Source organism: Daucus carota, chromosome 7 (assembly GCF_001625215.2).
Source record: "Daucus carota subsp. sativus chromosome 7, DH1 v3.0, whole genome shotgun sequence".
Classification (NCBI taxonomy): domain Eukaryota; kingdom Viridiplantae; phylum Streptophyta; class Magnoliopsida; order Apiales; family Apiaceae; genus Daucus; species Daucus carota.
Window position 1 is genome coordinate 25,542,673 of NC_030387.2, and position 19,316 is coordinate 25,561,988.

Genomic DNA, 19,316 nt, shown 5'->3' on the forward strand with positions numbered 1-19,316 from the left:
CTCCATTCGAATCCGAAACCCCATAAAAACTTGTTACAAAATATTATTTGTGTGTGTGTTAAATGTTAAGTATATATATTGAAATATTATGAATTATTAGTTATGTATATTAACATTTTGCTTAATTTTATATGCGTGATACATAATTTACATTCATTTCACCAATATTACATTTTTCTTAATTATTGTGCATTAAATAATTAAAATATGAATGATAAGTTGAATGATTTAATTAGCATGTTTCACGTGTTTATTGTACTAAATGAAACATGTGAAGCCCCCTTTTTATATTCCCAAATTTTGAAAAAATAATCAACATATTTTTTATAGGTATATAATTTTTAATTTTGATTTAATTTTATTTCATTAAGTACCTGAATCAAACCTGAAACCGAACCGAAACCCGAAAAAACCGACGGATTGGATTTAGATTTTGGGGCCGTTTGGGACTTTGGGTGAGCTAATAAGTGCTTCCCGCTAACGTAAAAAAGTGATGGAGAAGTTAGAAGCAAGTTAAGACTTACAAGTGATTAAAGTGTTTGGGAGAAAAGTAGAATTCATGAAACAAAGGCTAGTATTCCAACCTTCTTTTAAGTACTTCTTTGACTTTTTACATATACGGTACGAATAAGTGCTTCTAACTTATAAACCAAAAAGTGAGGCTAATAAGCATTTGCCAAACATCACTTATAAGCATGCATGAAGAAGAAACAGTGGTACTAAATAACGACAAAGAGCATCATGACTAATACTCAACAATACTCAACAATTTAAACCATGAAAACTTCCTCCTGGGAATCCAGCTGATCATAATCTTTGAGGAACACCTCAAGATGAAGAGCAAGGGATGATTTATGGGTATTTTCACCGTGATAAGATTTGCAGACAAAGTAGATGATCGTCTGGATTACAAGTCCGAAGAGACTAAACATAGACACCACCATAGCCCAAAGACATGCATGCAATATCTTTCCCCACACTGATTCTCCACGCACCACACTGGCCTTAAAACCTTGGTCAATTACAAGATAACATAGGCTTAGTACCACCAAAACCGCAGCACTAAGTCCAGTCTTTCCCTTAATCAAATTTCTGCTCTTCTTCATGGCTTGAATTCCATGTACGTCCTCTAAAACGGATACGATGTTCGCTAACTGCCACACCAAGCCCATATACAGAGTCCCCAACAAAATAATTCCTCCTAAAATTAAGAGGATGATGATAACCGGAATGCTAGGGGTACTTGGTACAGTGCCAGAAGTAATTACAACCACAAATACCACTATAAATATTATAAGTGAGACACCCATGATCACTGCAAAAGAAACGATGAAAATCCAAAAGAAAGTGATCAGAAGTCCTTTCAAGACCTTGGGAACCACTTTCATGACCTTCTTGTAGGTTGTTTCTCTGGCACTGTAAATGCATGCAATGGTGAATACAACGGCTGATGTCGAAACGAGGGAAAGTAATATCGAAAGAATGGAAAACGCTATCTTGAATAGCCAATACGAGGTCGTCATCTCGGATGAGAAGATATCTGGGGTGTTGGCATATGTTTGAGATCCCATCAGGGCCGGCTCAACTGAATATGAGGCCCTAAGCAAGAATTTAATGGAGGCCCTTTTCTCTATATAAAAAAATATTTTTATTTTATTTAATATATAAATTTATGTATTATTTATAATAAATTTTTATTTAATACTTATTTTTATATTTGAAATAATTTACAATTTGGATTCTTATAAAATAAATTATACATAAAAATTATTTATGAGAACATAATAATAATACTTACATTTTACACAAAATTTATACGTCATGTTATATATTGTTCTTTTTATTTTTAGGCTAATTTGTATATTAATATAACATTTAAACTAATAAAATTTAAAAAAAATACTATAACATAAAGATATAAATTACATAATTTATGATAACGTAAAACTTATGAAAAGTAAAATAGATTTTAAAAATATGCGTATTATATTTATTAAGTACTTACAAACATCACTGAAAAATTCGAAATCATTTGCTTCTTCTAATTCTCATTTTTTAAGTTAATCTTATTTTTATTTATTAATAATTCCTTATTGTATATATATATATATATACTCTTTTTAAAGTATAATAATTCATATTTTTTTAATATTTTTTTCATAAATACAAATCAAAATTTAATTATTATAACCTAAACATATATATAATTATAAAAATTTGAGGCCCTCCTTTGAGTTGGGGCCCTAAGCAACCGCTTAGTTGGCTTTACTGTTGAGCCGGCCCTGGATCCCATTTGAGTATCATCAGTGACATCCTTACTAGGGCTGATTTCATTTTCTCCGAACACGAATCCGGAGATTTCATTTTGAGACACGTAAATGAAAGAAAGAGGGAGGATAACGGAGAGTGTTATTTGGGTGAAAATCTTTTTGTGTGAGGTTGTGATATTGAAGGCTTCTTTGAAGATGCCCAAGAAGCCAAGATATTGGAATTTTTCTTGTTCTGTGTCCATTGGAATGAGGATATAATTTTGATAAGAAAGCTGAAGGGAAATGCTAGTATGCTATAGGTTTAAATAAAGATATCCGTCGTGAATAGATTCAAATTGTGCAGACCCAATATTTTCTTATCGCCCATCTTCTCGATTTCATCGTCTAAAAATGATTAAGGGGTCACTTGAAGTGTTGAAGTCAAAAACACAACGACAAAGAATAGATCAGGGGTTTAGAATTTTGTTTCTATATGGTTTTAGGTTGAGTTATATATGAAGTAAGTTTTTATCTTTCTAAAGTTGTCAAATCACATCGAAATCAAGATATTTTTGTCAGATTAGTTTTATCCCTCATGAAATATATATCTTTGTATATTAAAAACTCTTTTAGTCATAAATTCATTCTTAATTTATTGTCTAACTTATATATTTTTCTTAACTTTGTTCATAACTTAGTAAGTATCATTTTTCTTATGAGCTATCTTTTTTAAAATTCTTGTGGATCATTCTTTCGTTTCGATGTATATGATCCTTTTGATTTAGTATGCATGGAGGTGCATTTTTATGAATATATTATAATTAAGACGTATGATTATTTGTTCACGATGCTTGAATATATATCATGAACATCAAACTCACCTTATCTGTCATTAGATTAAAAAAACAAATTATTGAAATTAAATCATTATATAGAAACATATTAGATATAATTGTGTACTAACTAATTCAAATATCATGAACATCAAACTCACCTTGACAGTTGCAGATGATATAAAATTATACACGATCACTCGATCAACCAATATAATTAAATGAATCACTTCGGAAAAGAAAAAGAAAAGACTCATCATTGTTCATAGAACAATTTTAATGGAACTCGACAAATAATTCTGTTGTAGAACAATAATCTGCCTTCTTGATATTATAAGATGAAACTAAAAGAATAATTGAAGGTTTTTCATTTTGATTCCACTACAACAATTTTGGGTATTTACGACAGATTTTTAACACTAAACAGATTGTAGATGGCCAAATTATGATGGATTTTTTCCGTCATTTTTGCTCACGTGAAAAGTTCAAAAATTAATCGCAAGTACATATTTTCATCGTAAGTTTTATATAAGTGGGTCCTATCTGCCAATAGAATAATAAAGCAACTTACGACGGAATTTCCATCATTTTAAATTCATGGGCCCCAGTTTTATTTATTGAAATTTAAAAATAGGAGGAAATAAAAATTAATTTTTAACAATAAATAAAGAATTTATGATAAAAATTCCGTCGTAGAGTAGAACTTACGACGATTTAGTTACGACGGAAAAAAACATATCGTTCTCATTTATTTTTCATTTTTAAATGGCTATAATTATATAATTATGTGAACTTACGACGGTGTAGTTACGACGGAGTTGGAACCATTTTATTTTCATTTATTTTTTGTTTTTAATCACCTAAATATGTTAACTTACGACGGTTTAGTTATAATAGAGCATATATTTATACCACATATACCAAATTTCAGTATGCTTGTTGCAGTTATACGGTTCTCACAAAGTTATTTCATATTTACGTTCATGCAGTGTTTCATTTTCTAGCCATATCCTCCGCTTCCACTCTCCGATCAATTTTACGATTTCAATTAGCACATATACACACAAATACATACATCACTATCACAGATTTCTCTCCCTCTCCCTATATCTCTCTCAAAGCATTATAGAAATCGAATGGAGATTATTTAGCAAAAAAAAAAAAAAAAGAAATCGAATGGAGATTTTGCGTTATGTGTGACGTAAGGGGAAGAGGGGTGGAGAGGAATCGAATGGTAAACGACGATGAGAAGGAAACGTTAAGATTAAAGGAGAGTGTTTGTCTGTTTGCTTGGGGTTGTGTGGTTGCGTGTGTTGACGTCGGCGGTTAAAACATTACGGCGTCAAAGACGGAGAGGGATATGCGACGATGGTGATGAAAGAAAAGATGAAGGGAGGGGAAAGACGATGCAAGGTGTGAGATAGGAAATGGAGCGGGAGTATTTATGTTGACAATGAAGTGGAGCCGCCACGACCCTGAGATAGTTGGTTGCTTTTAATTATTTTTTTGGTTATGTAAAATATGTCATCACATATTTTACATATTAATATTAATATGAAGTGGAATCGATTATGTATTGATGAGTCTATATTTTACATATTAATATGTCATGTATCAGGAGTTGAATTCCAGATCTATTAATATGTATTGAAATAAAATATGTTAGGGTTAAAAAAAGTTATAATGAAATTATAAATATTTTAGTGTTATAATGAGGTGTTTGTATTGAAATAGAATATGTTAAGCTTAAAAAAAGTTATAATTTTATTTTCAACATCATTATAACCTTTTTATAAGATATTATATAATAATGTATTGTAATGAGTGGTTTTAGTATTTAAAATTATTTAACAATGTAAGGGGTAATAGACCTTCATATGTTGTAGACTTTTTTTTTTAACGTAGGAACCCGCAGCCGCTACCCTCGCAATAGCCTGCAAACTACGTGAACCAAGGTAAACCGCACCTAAGCGCGACAGGCTCTGATCCAGGAGGCATAATCACAAATTCTGCTCCGTTTGGGAGTCGAACCTGTGACCAAGAGGATACTTGTCCCCTCTTTAACCAGCTGAACCAACCCTTGTAGACTTAGACTTGTACTTTCAGAGAAAGAGTAACAAACCAGAAAATATAACTAAAAAGTTGACTACAAATTATACCAGGGACGAAGCCAGCAAACATCTGTAGGGGGGCCAAATTTTTTTTTCAATACAGTGAAATTTTTCATTAGCATTGTAACCTTAAATTTCGGTTCATATATAAAATTAAGTTTGGATTTTAACCTTTTATTTGATATATATATTTTAAAAACTAAATATGTAAAGGTCCGATTTTCGAACCCTTAAAATACATATCAAAAGCGGCTAAAATGAGATAGTGGGAGAAGGTTATTTGATCTAATTGTCAACAAAAATATTTAGCTATTTCTCTTTAAATATATTTAAGTATAAAATGATCAGGATACTCATCATAAACTCTAAGTTATACAGTAATCTTTAATTAGCAAGTAACACACACTAAATGAAATTGTATTTTGACAATATCTCAAAAACTAAATATTATGTTTATTATACTTACTCCTTTTCAAAAAAATATATTTATTATACTTAAAAAAAATATTATGCTTATTTAGAAGATAACAAGTTAAAATTTAAATAAGTAAAAATATTACCTGGATGATGAAATTTAAATTGAAGATGAGTAGATCAATATTAATATTAAATAATAAATTGATAATGCACGAGGACTAACTATTCTATGAAAATGAAGAGGTGAAGTGAGGTATAAGTTTCTTGGATAAGACCTCCACCAAAGATTCTTATTTTTAAAGAAGAACCATATTAACATTTATATTTATCACATATCACATTTTACAAATTTTTTTTAAATAGTATAATTGTATATATATATTCATATTTTTGTTTATTTTTATTTTTAAATTTGGTCTAATACAAAGATTAGAAAAATCTAAGAATTAAAACATTATTTTACAATGTTAAATATTTCTTAGAAGGAACAAATATTTTTTAAGGGGGGCCAAATTTTTATATTTATATAAATATATAGATATAATACAATTTTTTTCAAAATTATATAATAAAAATTACAATACTACGAAAACCCTAGGAGGGGCCATGGTCCCTTCTGGCTAGCTTCGTCCCTGAATTATACTATATTGACTTATTACAATATAGTATATATAGAGTATAGATTTGATGGGAACCGATCCCCTCAAATAAATTACATGCATGTCATATCATAAGTGTCATGTATCTTTAGATAAATTTGTGTAATACCCAATGGTTGACATCACAGTGATTGATCTGAATTGTTCAACGAATGTATTATAATTTATATAATTATTATCTTGTAGTATTCTTTAAATTTATAGAACCTGGTCGTCGGAGACCTTATAGTACTCCATACAAGCTAGAGAAACAGTGAAGTGATCATACTCGTATGCAAGCTAGAGAAACAGTCGTAGGTACACGCTAATTACAACAATCATCAGTGTACAATAATAATCTCAGAAAGTTGCAAGTAAAATATCTTTACAATCCAGTACACAACATATATATTTCAGTCTTTTAACTTATAAGCATGAAGAAGAAACAGTGGTACTTATAAATAACAACGAAAAAGAACATCAGGAATTTAAACCATGGAAACCTCCTCCTGGGAATCCAGCTGATCATAATCTTTGTGGAACACCTCAAGACGATGAGCAAGCGATGATTTCCCGATAGTCTCACCGTGATAAGATTTGCAGACGAAGTAGATGATGGTCTGGATGACAAGTCCCAAGAGACTCAATATAGACATTAGCATAGCCCAAAGACATGCATGCAATATCTTTCCCCACACCGAATCTCCACCCACCACACTGGCCTTAAACCCTAGGTCAATTCCAAGAAAACATAGGTTAAGTACCACCAAAACGGCAGCACAAAGTCCAGAATTTCCCTTGATCAAATTTTTGCTCTTCTTCATGGCTTGAATTCCATGGACGTCCTCTAAAACGGATACGATGTTCGCTAATTGCCACACCAAGCTCATATACAGAATACCCAACAAAATTATTCCTCCAAAAACTAAGAGGAGGATCATAACTGGAACTCCAGGGGTACTTGGTACACCAGAAGTAATTACAACCAGAAATACCACTAAAAATATTATAAGTGAGACGCCCATGATGACCGCAAAAGAAATAATGAAAATCCAGAAGAAAGTGATTAAAAGTCCTTTAAGAACCTTGGGAACCACTTTCATGACCTTCTTATAAGTTGTTTCTTTGGCGCTGTAAATGCATGCAACGGTGAAAACAACGGCGGATGTCGAAACGAGGGAAAGTAATATCGAAGAAATGAAGAAGGCTAGCTTGAATAGCCAAAACGAGGTCGTCTCGGATGAGAAGATATTTGGAGGGTTGGCATATGTTTGAGATTCCATTTGAGTATCATCAGTGAAATTTGTACTAGGGCTGATGATTTCATTTTGTCCGAACACGAATCCGGAGATTTCGTTTTGCGACACGTAGATGAAAGAAAGAGGGAGGATAAGAGAGAGTGTTATTTGGGTGAAAATCTTTTTGTGTGAGGTGGTGATATTGAAGGCTTCTTTGAAGATGCCTAAGAAGCTGAGAAATCGGAATTTTTCTTGGTCTCTGTCCATTGGAAAGAAAAGAGGATATAGATTTGATAAGAAAGCTGAAGGGAAATGCTACGTTTAAATAAAAATATCCGCCGTGGGCTTCACGGGAGGGTCTTCCTTGACTTTTCAAATTTAAGATTATTATTGCTTTAATTTAGTGCTACTGTGCGAATGTGGAAATAGTCGACAGTCGGACCCAGATATTATTGAATGTGGAAATTTTTATTGCTTGACAATGATTTTGTACTCACGGACAAGTTCGACTGGGATACTATTTATATATCAGATAAATATATATATCATAGTCATCGTTCTTTGCAGTCCCAATTACTTGTAATAGACTAATTAAGGCATCTTTCATTATGCAATTACCTAAGCATTTTCGTCCAGAGCACCTATTGGATGCTTAACCAAATTTTCATTAACCGATACTTAATCATTCACAAAGTACAAACCAAGTGAAATTCTCTCTTCAACTTGCAATTCTTTTACCAACCACAGTGTTATATATACCGGCTACAAGACAAGTTGGATAAGAATGTCATGCAAGACTGTAACATATAGTTTAGCGATGTTTACAAGTATAGAATGTTACGTTCTTCTCAGCAGCAGTCGTAGCATAGAGAGTTTAAATGGAAACAAAGGCCAGGAAAGCTATGCAGCAAGAAGCTTCTGTATGTCTCTCTGCAGAAGATCCAAAATCAGTATATAATAAAAATATCAGAAAAAATTTTCTGCAAGTAATCGGAAATATCAGAAATAATAAAACTTTGAAAGTGATTACATATATAAGAGATATAAGATCGTAAAGGCATATCATAGAGGAGTTGTTTTAACTTTGTAACATGTAAGTAAACATCATTAAATGTCAACACATCGAGGATTTGTGTGCGGTAAATATGTACAATGAGCATAAAGCAGTCACTTAATGAAGTTCCCTCACTCTTCTAATTGAGGTCTTAGAATTTAGACTAGTTTTCGAATTCTTTCGCAAAATCTTGATGGCCAATTTGACAAACTCAACTGGGATTTGCACGTTGTATCCATTCGTGTAACTTGTGGCTGAATGCCTGAATCTACATCAGTTGTTCACGACGATGTTTTTATTTTTCGCTAAGATGAAAATATTTGGTAGTCCTCTTCTAATCTAAATATCATCTTGGGCGCTCCATCTATAAAACTAGCTAAAAGTAAACAAGTAAAACAAACAATGATGATCAAGAGACGTTTAAAGCACCCAGGGATACAAAAAGTTGGAATGATGTGCTTTAGTAGACACACTAACCCCCTGCATCTTATGACATCTAGCCTTCCATAATTTTCGTCTTTCAAAAAATTATCTTACAGACATGTATAACCCACTTAATAATCATGTGAGAATGACCCTGTGCAACTAACTACTTTTTCATTCCTTTCGTACGATATCTACTTTTTCTACTACTTAATAAGATTCTTAAGATGCACATTCTGGATTAAATAGTTATCTAAACAGAGCATTTTGGAAAGAATTGTCATGATTCACATACTTACTTCAGAGTAACATAAGCTTACTAAGCCTCAGTGAAGAAACTAACCTCTATCTGGAAAGGTGATGTTGTTGGTGGATATCGTTCAACAACTTTGCCATTTTTGTCCACTAAAAACTTCTCAAAGTTCCACTTAATGAGATCACCTAAGAATCCTCCACTGGTTGATTTCAGAAACTGATATACTGGAGCAGTAAATGGGCCATTCACATCAACCTGTTATGTATTAAATTCATTGAAAAACCAAAAGTGACGAGCAGTTCACAGTTTTGTATTAAAGTAACTAAAATCGACCAGTTTGTTTTTCTCAATTTTTGTCTTAAACACACTGATCCCTAATTACAAATATAAACTGCATGTGCAAACGAACGCATGCAGACACACACACATTATACTACCTAATAGATATCAACTCAAAGTTACATACTATATTCTGTACAAACAAATATGTTTTAATACTATTTGACAGACCAGGACAAGTCCCTACGCAATTACTAGTGCTTAACCAATAATTTTTTAGTGATTTTCACATTGCATGCATATCGCACATCTATCTGTTCATGGATGATTATAGAAGAAAGTGAATATTTAGTCCATGTACACAACATATCCACTTCTGTTGAGAAGCAATAACGAAGAAGATTATGGTTGTACCAAAGACAAGTGACGAGACTTGACTATAGATCAAACATTGAAGACTCGAGAAAATTTGACGATGAAGTCTCTCCTAAGGCCAAGTTGTCATTGATGTACCCAACCGCTGTGAAATAAAGTGCTGTGAGAGGAAGATCTATGGCCTGTGGGAAGAAGTGTTCTGGATCAAAGCTGATGTTTTGGTAAATAAATTAAGTTCTTGCTAAATTAGAATCTTATATATTGGATGAATTTATAAACTCATTGTCTTCTCAAAAGCCTTGGCCTGCATGCCTTAATGGTAATTCTGAGTACATTTATTTATCCCGTCAGAATCCTTTTCTACAATCTAGGGCTCGATTTTTCGAAAAATACACTGCCAATCAGCTAATGTCTGTCAATCTTAATAATTTCTAGTTGTTCCAAAGTTCGGGTGTGTTGGCAAGGTAACATACGTGGTACAACCGACTATATAAATATGCTTCCTTAATATTCAAGTTTAATTCTTTATATGGAATTTTACTTAACGAGAGTGTTGTAATCACTTCCAAAGACCTTTATAGAATTATTTTATATTACGGTGAGTTATCGAAAATTTAAGAACTGAATATTAGCCGACTCAAACTTAGAATATCTGCTACATCCCAGCATATTGCATTGTGTATGTTCAGCGGGGGAGGGGGTTGTTACAGAGAGATACACTTGTCGAACCTTGTCAAAAATAGGGAAGTCTGCCTTAAACCTTGTACATGCGAACTGCTTAATCTCTGAATTTGATCCCGGCTCTTGGAACCCAAACTGATTGCAGGGAAAAGCTAATATTTCGAAACCTGAAAGTAGATTACAGAATGATATGTTACATATGTACTGTTATCAGTTCAGGCCGAATTTTGAAGACATCCCATAGAATCATTAACCTTCAAATTATACTAATAAGTAATAACATTGATTGTTCCGTCGTAATAGCATATATTTTAGATGGTTCAAAACAAAAACAATGTATCATCTTAGTGAACAGTCCCAGAGATATGAATTACCTTATTTCTCTTCTTTTCATGGCCACATAAAGTACTGAGACTCTACAAGACATATGGCTACATAAAGTACTCATACCAGAAATATGTAGTATGTATACAGCAGTGCATCAGAGTATTCAGATAGCACACCTGAATATAATTCAACAGCTCAAGAATTGTTCCTACCTTTAAAGAAATTGCTAATGTACATAGCACTGCCGAAATTAAACTCGGCTCTACTACAATTAAGAAATATATAGACTTTACTTGGAAAACTGTAAAAATATTTGTGACTGGTATTGACCACATTAAGATATGTATGGAATCTACAAAGCCACGAAAATGGAGTCAATTGCAAGGGGCATGACAACAGGAAGCTAAGAACAAGAAATAACGCAGGTTAAAGAATCTCATTCTTAAAAAAATAAAAATTGGAACACACCGAATTACTAAATCGTCGTATGTTTCATACACTGACTTGTCTAGGAAATTGGTATTGAGACAACTGGAATTTTTTTTCTTAAGTTTCTAAATAGTCATAACAATACAAAAACATATAGACTATATATAGTGTATGCAATGAGTACAAACATATCTATACTATACTATAATAAGCCAACATGGGTATAATTTGTAGTCGTACAAATTTTTGGTTTGGTTATGTTTGTTTGGTTTGGTACTCTTTACAAGTCTTGTAAAACATGGAGGTCTTTTGCTCTTACATCACTAAAGAAATTCAAACAGTTTCAAGGACTCCAAACAATTCTGATGTATTATACAACCAAAACTTCATCATTATCCTTTTAAATATAATTTATAATACAGTGACGTTAAAAATAAAATTATAAATATAAAATTTGGAATTTTTTTTTATAAAGAAATTATATAATCAATTATATTAATAATGAGGGACATATCAACATGTCTCTCCTTACTTATAAAGTATTCTACTCAAAAACAAACAATAACCATCATATAACTTTTCTTAATTTTATTAATTTTATAATATAAAAAATATTCTTTAAGAGAGAATATAATTAATAAAATTTCAATTCATTAAAACTATAACGCTAATAAAATGATGTTAAAATTTAATATATGTATAATAAATTTAAAATTATACCGTCGCCCGTGCTTTGCACGGGTTTAGGGCTAGTATTCAATACAAAGTCTAATGTGTCATTATATGTAATATGTTGCTAGATAATTTTGTTTGTCTCATACTTTCCAAACTCAAACCTACATTAAAAACAAACTGCCAAAAATGAATTTGTATTCATAACACCATATATTGGGTATGGATGCAGCTTTTACCCAAATGAGTAATCTTAGTTCTTAGACCCACACACACACACACACACACACAGAGAGAGAGAGAGAGAGAGAGAGAGAGAGAGAGAGAGTTAGTTGAGACAGAGGCTGCTACATGTCCAGTGCTGAAAGGAAACTACTCAAGTAAAATTGTATTACTGCTACACACAGAAACAGCTTAAGGAAAATTAATACATAAATGATTTTAACTGTAATGATATCTATAGCACTCCTAATATGCAGAAGCCTGAAGAAATACTTCTTTTTCTGAACTCATATAACTTGATATCATAACAAGTACCTAGAGAGGAATCGTCATCAATCTTCTGCAGTATGCTAAAGTAATATGGGATTTACAGGTACAGCAAAGGAATGTACAATCTCTAGCCTTGTAGCCTAGTGGATACCCCTCTTATCTTGATAATAAAAGGTCGAGGATTCAAGCCTCAGTGAAGGCAATGTATGTGACTATTCAAATTTCTGTCATTGGACAATGCCTAATACCAATCCACAGCCATCAGCTGTAGGCACTAGTGCACTACTATAATACTACAATCATTAATAAGATACACACTCATCTAGCAGAGATAATACCCTATACTCATTCACATTGAAAGATAACATATTTAACTAACCTTGAGTTTTGTACTTCTCATATATTTGTGAAAGTTCTGAGTAGTTTGAAGTCGTCAACCCACTGAAAAAGTCAAGTCTACAGTTAGATCAAATGATAAATAGAGATATAAAGAGGAACATCAGGACAACCATATAAATTGCGTATGAATATAAACTCACAAGGAAAGGTGTACACATATAATAATAAATAAATAAATAAATAAAGTGTACATTTAAGGGAGTTTATGTATATAGCGAAAATTTTAACTTTAACTTTATGTAAATCGAAATTCAGTTACAGTTATTTAGTACCGCTATATGATCTATTCAACAAACAAACCTAAGTGTGGCTCGATCTCCTAAGTAGGCAAGTTCAAACAAAAAAATGAAAAATGAGCCTACTTTGGAAGCAAAAGATACCCTCTTTATGCAGATAAGTTAAGCACCGCTGTCATTTGGCTCGAGCTCCTCCTGCTTACACTCCTTGAGATTATATAATTCATAACTGTTCCACTTACAAATTGAACGTCTGTAGTTTAGTTTTTATTCTAGTGGCTTGCATCTGAGCAATTGCCTCCTATATGACATCACCCACCTCCTATATAACATCACCCACCTCGAGCCACCCTCGTCAGCACTCGATCCACCTCGGGCCCACGAGAGCCTCACCAAGGCTCTGGACAGGTCTTGGACAGACTCTAGGTAGCCCAAGAGCCCAAACCAGGCCCCATCTAGGCCCCCTCCGGGGCCATAACTGGCCCCCACAACCCTTCTCATTTTCCTTAATTGCATTGGTTTTTATGCTAGTGGTTTGTATGAGTAGGATTCTCTCTCTCTCCATATATATACATATATTATTATTATTATTATATATCCCTTAAAATTCATAGAACTTCCATCTTGGCATTGTAGGATATCAACTTTCTATATGTAAACAGGAGTTACAAGGACTACTGATATGTAGATTTATATATTATCAAGTCTCGTCTTTTCTCCTATCTAAATTTGTGAAACCAAAAGTGTTGGTGCAAGAGATGTGTTGGCCACCCCGTCCTTGAATTTCTGGTAAAAACAAAAAGTAACAGTAATAATTATTATTATCATTCTTCCTCATGAATGCAGTTCCCCCAGACAGAAACCTCAAATAACCAAACTCCTAAAGCGTTAAAAATATTCGAGTTTTATGGCATACAAAAAACTTTTTGCCCAGCTTCGCAATAGCATTTATTTAGCTAAACATTAAGAAGAAGAGAAAACTCTGAACCTGATACAAATGATTTAGTCACATCTCCTCGCACAAAACTAAAGCCGGTTAATATAACTACAGTCAGTTATCAAGTAAAAGAATATACCATCTCGAAGCAACATTCACAACTAATGCAACCTTCCCTTTGAATTTGCTTAGGTTAACATCCTTCCCATCAATATCCTGCATGTAAATTATTTTTCCCAAGTGATAAATTACTTAGTGTACTTTGATTGACATTTACACGACAATATAAACGGAGAGTTAAATATCAAAGTGGCTGCTGAAGTAGAGGTCATATATCACTTGACTGATCTTAACAGGGTATCATTTGAATCATTACTCATTAGAAATAGGGATATTCTATATGGTACCATTGTACAATTGTCTTTCAATGGTACCATCACATTTTTTTTTCTTCTATCTATGATAACCATGTACATCTGATTTTCTACATATAATACCCTTATATTAAGTGAAATTACGTAAAATGTCATGGAATTAATTGTAGACCGTAAAATATATTATATACCTGATATCTTTGCAAAAAAAACATGTGATAGACTCATAAATCATGTAAAACCGAGCAAAAGTGAATGAGATATTAATGGTCAAAGTTTGGTGATTAAATTTGAATATATATCAATCATTTTCACCCCGCATTTTGCATGATTCAAAATTTAAAGGTCTTTTGCATATTTTTTTGCAAGAATTTAAAATTTAAAATTATTTCACAATCCGGAATCAATTCTATTACGTTTTACCTAATTGTGCTTAACATAATGGGTATTTTATATATATATATATATATATATATATATATATATATATATATATATATATATATATATATATATATAACATATGTACAAGGTTACTAAAGACATAAGCAATAGAAGTGAAGATACTACTGGGAAAAACCAATTGTGCAATGGTACCATTGAACATATCCCTAATAAATATCAAACTTGCACCTCTAAATATGTGTTTCAGGATGTAATATTAATATTGATTGAGTTTGACAAAAAAATCTTGAATGTTACCAACCAAGTAAAAAGTTGTGATTTTTCGTATTTCAAATGATATATTCAGGTTTTAAAAAGTTATTTACCATTTATTTCTAATTAAAACAAATAAAATGACTATAAATTTAAAATAAATAGTAAATAACTTTATAAAATCTAAATATAATATCTGAAATACCAGAATATCACAACTTTTTACTTGGTTGTTGTAACATTCAAGAAAAATGAGTAAAACTTAATCAAAATTAATTTTACTCTCCGGACAGATATTTAAATGTACTTGTTTGATAATTATTATGATTTTAGTGATTCAAATGATTCCACGTTAAGATAGGTGAGCAAAATGATATATGAGCTACACTTCGATGATCACTTTGATATTTAACCTTATAAACGGAAAGCAAGAGGCTAAATATCAATGTGGTTACTGAAGTGGAGGTCATATATCACTTTGTTCACTGGTCTTAACGGGGTGTCATTTGAATCACTTAATTGATAACAATTATCTCTATATATGTGTTCGAGAAGTGATATCAATATTGATTGAGGTTTACACATTTTTCTTGAATATTACCACAACCAAGTAAAAAGTTGTGAGATATTGTATTCTAGGTAATACAATTAGATTTTAAAAAAACTTATTTACTATACTAAAACTCACGACTTTTTACTTGGTTGCGGTAACATTCAAGAAAAATGTGTACACTGTACAACGTAATCAATATTAATGTACTCCCCAAACACATACCTAGAGGTACATGTGTGATATTTATTATAACTTTGGCGATTCAAATGATACTTCGTTAAGCCAGCGAGTAAAAAGATATGAATGGCCACTTTAATGTTTAACTCTGAATACAAAAAAATTCCACTTCTAGACTAAGATAAAACTTCAATTCAAGAACATACATTAGGTTTGCTTGACAGTTTTTTCTACTAGGTACTTAACTCCGAAACTGAAAATCCATTTATAAGAACATACATAAACCTGGATAAGCTCTTCTATCAATTATGCAAGATATGTAAATCACATGTGATTTCATATTTCAGTCTAAAAAGGCAAAAGTAATCGAGATTGTCCTGCTAACTTGAGAGTTTTTCCCACTAAATTTACATGATAACATCACTTAATTATCCCAAACATATCTCGTAGACTACAAGAAGACTACGCGGATGCAAAATTGCTAGCGAAATTTGGTACACATCATCTGTACACTCATGTTTACAATGACATACATACATAAGGTATAAGGTATAAGGTATAAGACTATTATAAAAATTCAATGATTGTAAAGTATGCAGCAACTACACACACATAATAAAACCCATTCCTTAAAGACTGAATGGAATTAGATACTACTATAACTTAAAACTCTCCATCAAGTTCACCAATCATAACTTCAAAATAAAAAAGAAGCAGCAAAAGAATGATGAATATATACATACATACATGCATACCTTGGCAGTGAAATCATAAAGGCTCTTCCCTGTAGCTGCTCTTGCTTTTATACTAACAACACTTGATTCTGATTTTTTGACAGCTTGAGAACAAGATGATGTCTTCAAGGTCAACCCATTTTGAAAAAAACCCGACCCGGAAGACCCAACTGAGAATTGTACAATCTGGGTCGGGTTCCGGGCAACAATATTTTCTGTGTTCAACGATACGGAGCCAATCGAACAAGACGAAATTGTAGCCATTAGTCTTGTAAGATGTGTACAATGCCAATACAAATTGGAAATGGTGGTTATATATAATTTTTGTTTTACTTTTGAATTTTGATTTACAAATATTTACTATTTACTTGTTGGCTGATGGATTATTTTAATAACATAGGTTTAATGAGAGTTTCAAAAAAAAAACAGATTTGTTTATCAAAAAAATTCAAAATAAATTATTTTTTTTAAGTCTTTGTTAATTTACCCCATTTTTACAAATTTTATCGCACAGAAATGATGTTGAATTAGCTAAGTAAATAATTAGTGATTGAAAATAGGAAATCGGACTTAATCGGTGAAAATTTGGAATAACAATTAATCGACGATTAATTAAATTTCTGATTAATTGAATTGATGAAAAATTAATCGGATATTGGAGATTTAATCAGTCTAGCGAGTTACCGAATAAAGATTAATCACGATTATTCACTCCGTTTGTGTGGTAGAAATTGCAAGGATGTTGTTTGTGTGGCTCTGGAAACAAGTGATATTACTAATCAGCACGTATCCGCTGCCTTTGTCACATAAACTTCTTATGAACTTATGGTCATGAGATGAGTACATGAATCGTTATAACAGAAGAGTCCCAGAAACACGAAAACAGATTAATACAACAAGCTCTTCGAGCAGGACACGTGAATACTTATACTTTCTTAACAATTAGGGGAACAAGATGATAAATTGAAGTGATAATTTTTCAAACATGTCAATGCTTCTGATTAACTAATTAGGAGCTGATTGAATCATGGTTAATGAGCCCGAATAACAAGATTGAAACCTCAAACCATTGTGTTAGGTGCTTGGATTCCCGATTCCATTCCCAACCACAATCCAAATGCCCATTAGTTTTAACATGAACAATTAAGAACATCCAAGAACTCCTCATCACATTCCAGTGCTCTCATTATATTCGGATTCAGGCATATTAATGTGTCGATACTCCCTCCGCCTTCACTTCCTTGATACAATGTCACTTCACCATCAAACTTGTTGCCATATCCACTGAGAACTGCCACAGGCTTCCCGAATCCGAATTCGTTCCCATACATGTTGAAACGCGGTGAGCTTGATACTACAACGGTACCAGGATCAACCAGTTGTGCTAATTGGTAAGTAATTGGAGTTTCCAGCCATGTAGCCACAGATTTACGCACAGATTCATCGTCGTGTTGGACAATGGTTTTATTCAATTGGAGAGCAGCCCATTCGAAGTTGTTTTCAAGTAGCTTGCTTGCTGTAGTGAATGTTCTTAGTATCTGAATGCAGTTTCCAAAGTAGTTTTTCGACACAGGGGGGTCTAATCTTGATCTGTTATTCGCGGGCATGCAACAGCTAGTGATTTGATCCTCTGTCAGGCCTCGTGCTCGCGTCACACAACGCCATATTATTGCTGACAAGGCTTGTAAAGATGATATCCTGATAGCCTTGTTGTCTTTGCAATTAGCATTTGCCTTGGCTTTGATTCTTGCTAAATTCGCGACTGAAAAATGGAAGATTCTTTCTTTCAGAACCGGGGCATCATATCTGCTGATGAATTGATCATCACGCGTAAAAGGGAGACCGATAAATGGACCATATCCATCCGGAAACCACCGTTCATGGACTGGTGGTGTGACTTGTGACCCTTGAAAAACGTGAGACAGAGTGTTGAAAAAATTCCAGTAAGAGGTGCCATCAGCCACAGAGTGGTTAACTGAACATCCTACGAATATGCCATCGACGAGCTCTGTCACTTGGACCGTGAGCAACGACATGTCAAGGCCATCATAATTGACAGCCTTATGATGATCAAAAAAATTTTGAACAATTACTGGAACATAAGGCGGTGAAAGAATATCCGAAATTGTTGTGTCAACTGAAGAGTGCACAAATCTTGCACCAGGACTGTTAACGCAATCAATGAACACAATGAAAGAACGCGAATCTTGCTGTTTTCGGGCCAGGCGACCAGCTAAGGGATAAAAATGAGCAAGAGTGATGGAAAGAGCATGTTTAAGGCTCTCTAGAAAAGGTTGAATGAAGTTGTGTTGAGCATCAGGCTTTTTGAAGAGAAGGCCCTTCTGAATGTAATGAAAAGAGAGCATGGCCAAGTCCCATGTTGCCAAATGAATGACTTTTTTAGAGTCTTGTGAAAGGTGAGATGGTTTGATGTAACACTCTGAGATGTGTTGAACAGATTGAGAGCTCATTTTGTTGGATGAGAAAATGATGATCAAGTGGCAGATGGATAGTGGTTATATAGAGGGGGTGTTGAATGGTCAAAAAACACTGCTGGGGATGATCCAAAACAGGAATAAGAGGTGCGGATGATATTATACTACGCGTCAAACAACTATATCCTGTGTGATAATTATGTTCATATTTATTTATTATATAGTTATGTTCACATTATGTGATAAAGGGATCTTTTGGATTAAATTAGAAAAAGTGAATTTTTATGTAAACTAAAAAAAGTGGAGTAGAAATCACTGAAAAGCAAGTTAAGACTTTAAG

At 32.8% G+C, this 19,316-nt stretch overlaps 4 protein-coding genes across 4 annotated transcripts; all 4 read right to left on the minus strand.

The window, feature by feature from the left end:
- Positions 1-770: 770 nt before the first annotated feature.
- On the minus strand, positions 771-1,523 carry LOC108194789 (uncharacterized). The gene has a single exon (XM_017361727.1). It carries the CDS (start codon positions 1,521-1,523, stop codon positions 771-773), a length of 753 nt encoding a protein of 250 aa, XP_017217216.1.
- A 5,213-nt stretch (positions 1,524-6,736) lies between these two features.
- On the minus strand, positions 6,737-7,531 carry LOC108194790 (uncharacterized). The gene has a single exon (XM_017361729.1). It carries the CDS (start codon positions 7,529-7,531, stop codon positions 6,737-6,739), a length of 795 nt encoding a protein of 264 aa, XP_017217218.1.
- A 599-nt stretch (positions 7,532-8,130) lies between these two features.
- Positions 8,131-16,835, minus strand: LOC108196088 (probable phospholipid hydroperoxide glutathione peroxidase). The gene is made up of 6 exons (XM_017363186.2): positions 16,563-16,835; positions 14,186-14,262; positions 12,854-12,915; positions 10,603-10,721; positions 9,307-9,474; positions 8,131-8,416 (listed from the first exon to the last, which is right to left on the minus strand). Exons 1-6 carry the CDS (start codon positions 16,803-16,805, stop codon positions 8,387-8,389), a joined length of 699 nt encoding a protein of 232 aa, XP_017218675.1. The 5' UTR covers positions 16,806-16,835; the 3' UTR covers positions 8,131-8,386.
- Positions 16,836-17,412: 577 nt separating this feature from the next.
- On the minus strand, positions 17,413-19,046 carry LOC108196087 (uncharacterized acetyltransferase At3g50280). The gene has a single exon (XM_017363185.2). It carries the CDS (start codon positions 19,010-19,012, stop codon positions 17,672-17,674), a length of 1,341 nt encoding a protein of 446 aa, XP_017218674.1. The 5' UTR covers positions 19,013-19,046; the 3' UTR covers positions 17,413-17,671.
- Between the last annotated feature and the right edge of the window lie 270 nt (positions 19,047-19,316).

What these genes read in the sequence shown, in the direction of transcription:
- LOC108194789 (XM_017361727.1), bottom strand. Translation starts at nt 1,523, where the DNA reads ATGACGACCTCGTATTGGCTATTCAAGATAGCGTTTTCCATTCTTTCG.
- LOC108194790 (XM_017361729.1), bottom strand. Translation starts at nt 7,531, where the DNA reads ATGGAATCTCAAACATATGCCAACCCTCCAAATATCTTCTCATCCGAG.
- LOC108196088 (XM_017363186.2), bottom strand. Translation starts at nt 16,805, where the DNA reads ATGGCTACAATTTCGTCTTGTTCGATTGGCTCCGTATCGTTGAACACA. An exon ending in TTTATGATTTCACTGCCAAG is followed by an intron (nt 14,263 to 16,562) that starts GTATGCATGTAT and finishes ATTTACATGCAG; the next exon opens with GATATTGATGGGAAGGATGT. An exon ending in ACTTCCCTATTTTTGACAAG is followed by an intron (nt 9,475 to 10,602) that starts GTTCGACAAGTG and finishes AATACATAACAG; the next exon opens with GTTGATGTGAATGGCCCATT.
- LOC108196087 (XM_017363185.2), bottom strand. Translation starts at nt 19,012, where the DNA reads ATGAGCTCTCAATCTGTTCAACACATCTCAGAGTGTTACATCAAACCA.